Source organism: Aotus nancymaae, unplaced genomic scaffold, assembly GCF_030222135.1.
Source record: "Aotus nancymaae isolate 86718 unplaced genomic scaffold, 86718_ANA_hifiasm-v0.15.2.pri h1tg000040l, whole genome shotgun sequence".
Classification (NCBI taxonomy): Eukaryota; Metazoa; Chordata; class Mammalia; order Primates; family Aotidae; genus Aotus; species Aotus nancymaae.
Window position 1 is genome coordinate 84,129,226 of NW_026988454.1, and position 2,439 is coordinate 84,131,664.

Here is a 2,439-nt window from a genome sequence, read left to right on the forward strand (position 1 = left end):
GCCTAGGCATTTGGTTGTCTCCTGCCTCTATCATTCCCCCCTCTAAAGAAGCACATCTAACAGTCATTAGAATAAGGATAAGGACAGTGATCTATCTTAACTGCTTTCTGCTCACCGGGCACTGTTTTCAAAATATGGCAGTCAGATCTCCCTCACAGGCCTATCTAAGGGTCGCTGGTAAAAAGGGGCCATCAATTGAGGCTCTGGTTGCATGATTGTTTGGAGTTTGATGGCCTAAAGGCAAGAAGAGACAAACCAGGTTATTAGAAGACAAGTAGCAAAATGAAATGTAAAGGTAAAGACAGCCCAAAAATCCCAAGGCTGCTAGCATGCCCAGATGACTGGTGGTTATAGTTATGCCTGCTAAGATTTGGGTGCGTGGGGCTTGGCTTTGGTGAGCTCCCTGGGTCTTATTTTCCCAAAAAAAGAAACCTCCAGGTTGTGGGCATCCCATTTACCCCCATCACCTGGTAGGAATTGTGGGATAATTGCTCAGAACTAGAATATTGATCCAGATTTTTATATCACCCATCTCTTTATGTTTCTTCTGAGCTGCAGCTGAAGATTGCTGGTTGGTTGACAGGAATAAGCAAGGTTAGTTTAAAATGTAGGTGAAAAACTTAACAACAACTAATGAGTCTAGAATTTAATGACAAATGTATAATAAGTTTTGAAACATAATTTCTCTCTCAGTCCTCATTTTTATTAAAAACAAATCATGATACGACTGAGTTGTTTGCAAAATAAACTTTAGTCTTACACTTGGCCTTATTATTTGTATAAAGTGCAGCAAGAATAATTATTTTTACATAGGCACATAGGCTTTTTAAATGGGCTTTGATAGAACTTTATTCCACAAGGAATCTAAGATAGGACTTTTAAAAGCCAAGCCAAGCCATGATTTTTACCCTCAAAAACCTGTGAGTTGAGTGAATTCCTCTCCTCTTGGGGTCCAAGAATATGGACTTCTTTGAGCTATTAGAAAGTGACATTCTTGGTCCCCTTTCTGCCATCTTTCCATGCTGCCACAATGGTGCGCATGAATGTCCTGGCTGATGCTCTCAAGAGCATCAACAATGCCGAAAAGAGAGGCAAACGCCAGGTGCTTATTAGGCCGTGCTCCAAAGTCATCGTCTGGTTTCTCACTGCGATGATGAAGCATGGTTACATTGGCAAATTTGAAATCATTGATGATCACAGAGCTGGGAAAATTGTTGTGAACCTCACAGGCAGGCTAAACAAGTGTGGTGTGATCAGCCCCAGATTTGATGTGCAACTCAAAGATCTAGAAAAATGGCAGAATAATCTGCTTCCATCCCGCCAGTTTGGTTTCATTGTATTGACAACCTCAGCTGGCATCATGGACCATGAAGAAGCAAGACGAAAACACACAGGAGGGCAAATCCTGGGATTCTTTTTCTAGGGATGTAATACATATATTTACAAATAAAATGCCTCATGGACTCTGGTGCTTCTAAAAAAAAAAAAAGAAAGTGACATTCTTTACTCACCACAGATTAGTAACCCTGTACAGGGACTGTGTAAACAAGGTATGAGGCCAGTTTCCCCAAGGGGCTTTTTATCAATTCTGCAAGTAGAGCTTGATTCCTTAAAGGGAAATATACCCTTCTAGTCAAAGCCTTAGTAGAGCAACCAGTTTCTCCAATTGCATCCTGTTGCAAAAGAAAATGAATTCTTATTGCACTGATGCAAATAACCACATTGTCCTAAGTTAAGAATACTCACAGATAGTTTCCAAATTCTAGAGGAATCATGCAGAGAGAAACAAGCATGCTCCAAATTTTGTTCACAGGTGTCTACCTTACTCAATTATTAAAGACTGTAAATAGCTCAAAATAAAAGTTTCCTTGACTCTAAAAAACAAAACAAAGATCAGCAATGTTTTAAGCAAAAGTTTAAGGAAAGACTACTTCAGTTTTCAGTTAGTTCAGTCCACTCAGTTAACTTTGTACTGCTTGATATTCCTGAACATTTCAGTTCTTCATGAGTCCTGTATGTTTTTCCTTTATTCCAATGTCATGATCTTCAAAGTTATCAGAAACCTGCATTTGAGAGCACCTATCAAAGTTCTATAGCTGATTATAAACCATCTTTTGAAGAGGATCAAAAGAAGACAATTGTCTACGAATAACCAAATGTCCAGGTAGTTACAGTCAAAAACATGACTGGCAAAGAAATTTGGTTATCTCTGTGGTTTACAGTAACTTAACACCCTTACTTGTGATTGATAACATATACTCAAGACATTAGAATTTTTAAAATCTCATACAATTTTGGAACATATATTAATATTATTCACTAAATATAACCTGAAGAAGATTAAACATAATTTTGGCAATCCTATATACCTAAAAAATGTCACGTAATCTTGTTTACCTCTCTTTTCAATGCTTTAGGGGTCCTCTGTAGCATCCAAAA

At 38.2% G+C, this 2,439-nt stretch overlaps 1 protein-coding gene across 1 annotated transcript; it reads left to right on the forward strand.

Moving 5' to 3' along the window:
• Nucleotides 1-1,020: 1,020 nt before the first annotated feature.
• LOC105728472 (small ribosomal subunit protein uS8-like) lies at nucleotides 1,021-1,468 on the forward strand. Its single transcript, XM_064360419.1, has one exon. It carries the CDS (start codon nucleotides 1,031-1,033, stop codon nucleotides 1,421-1,423), a length of 393 nt encoding a protein of 130 aa, XP_064216489.1. The 5' UTR covers nucleotides 1,021-1,030; the 3' UTR covers nucleotides 1,424-1,468.
• The last annotated feature ends 971 nt before the right edge of the window (nucleotides 1,469-2,439 follow it).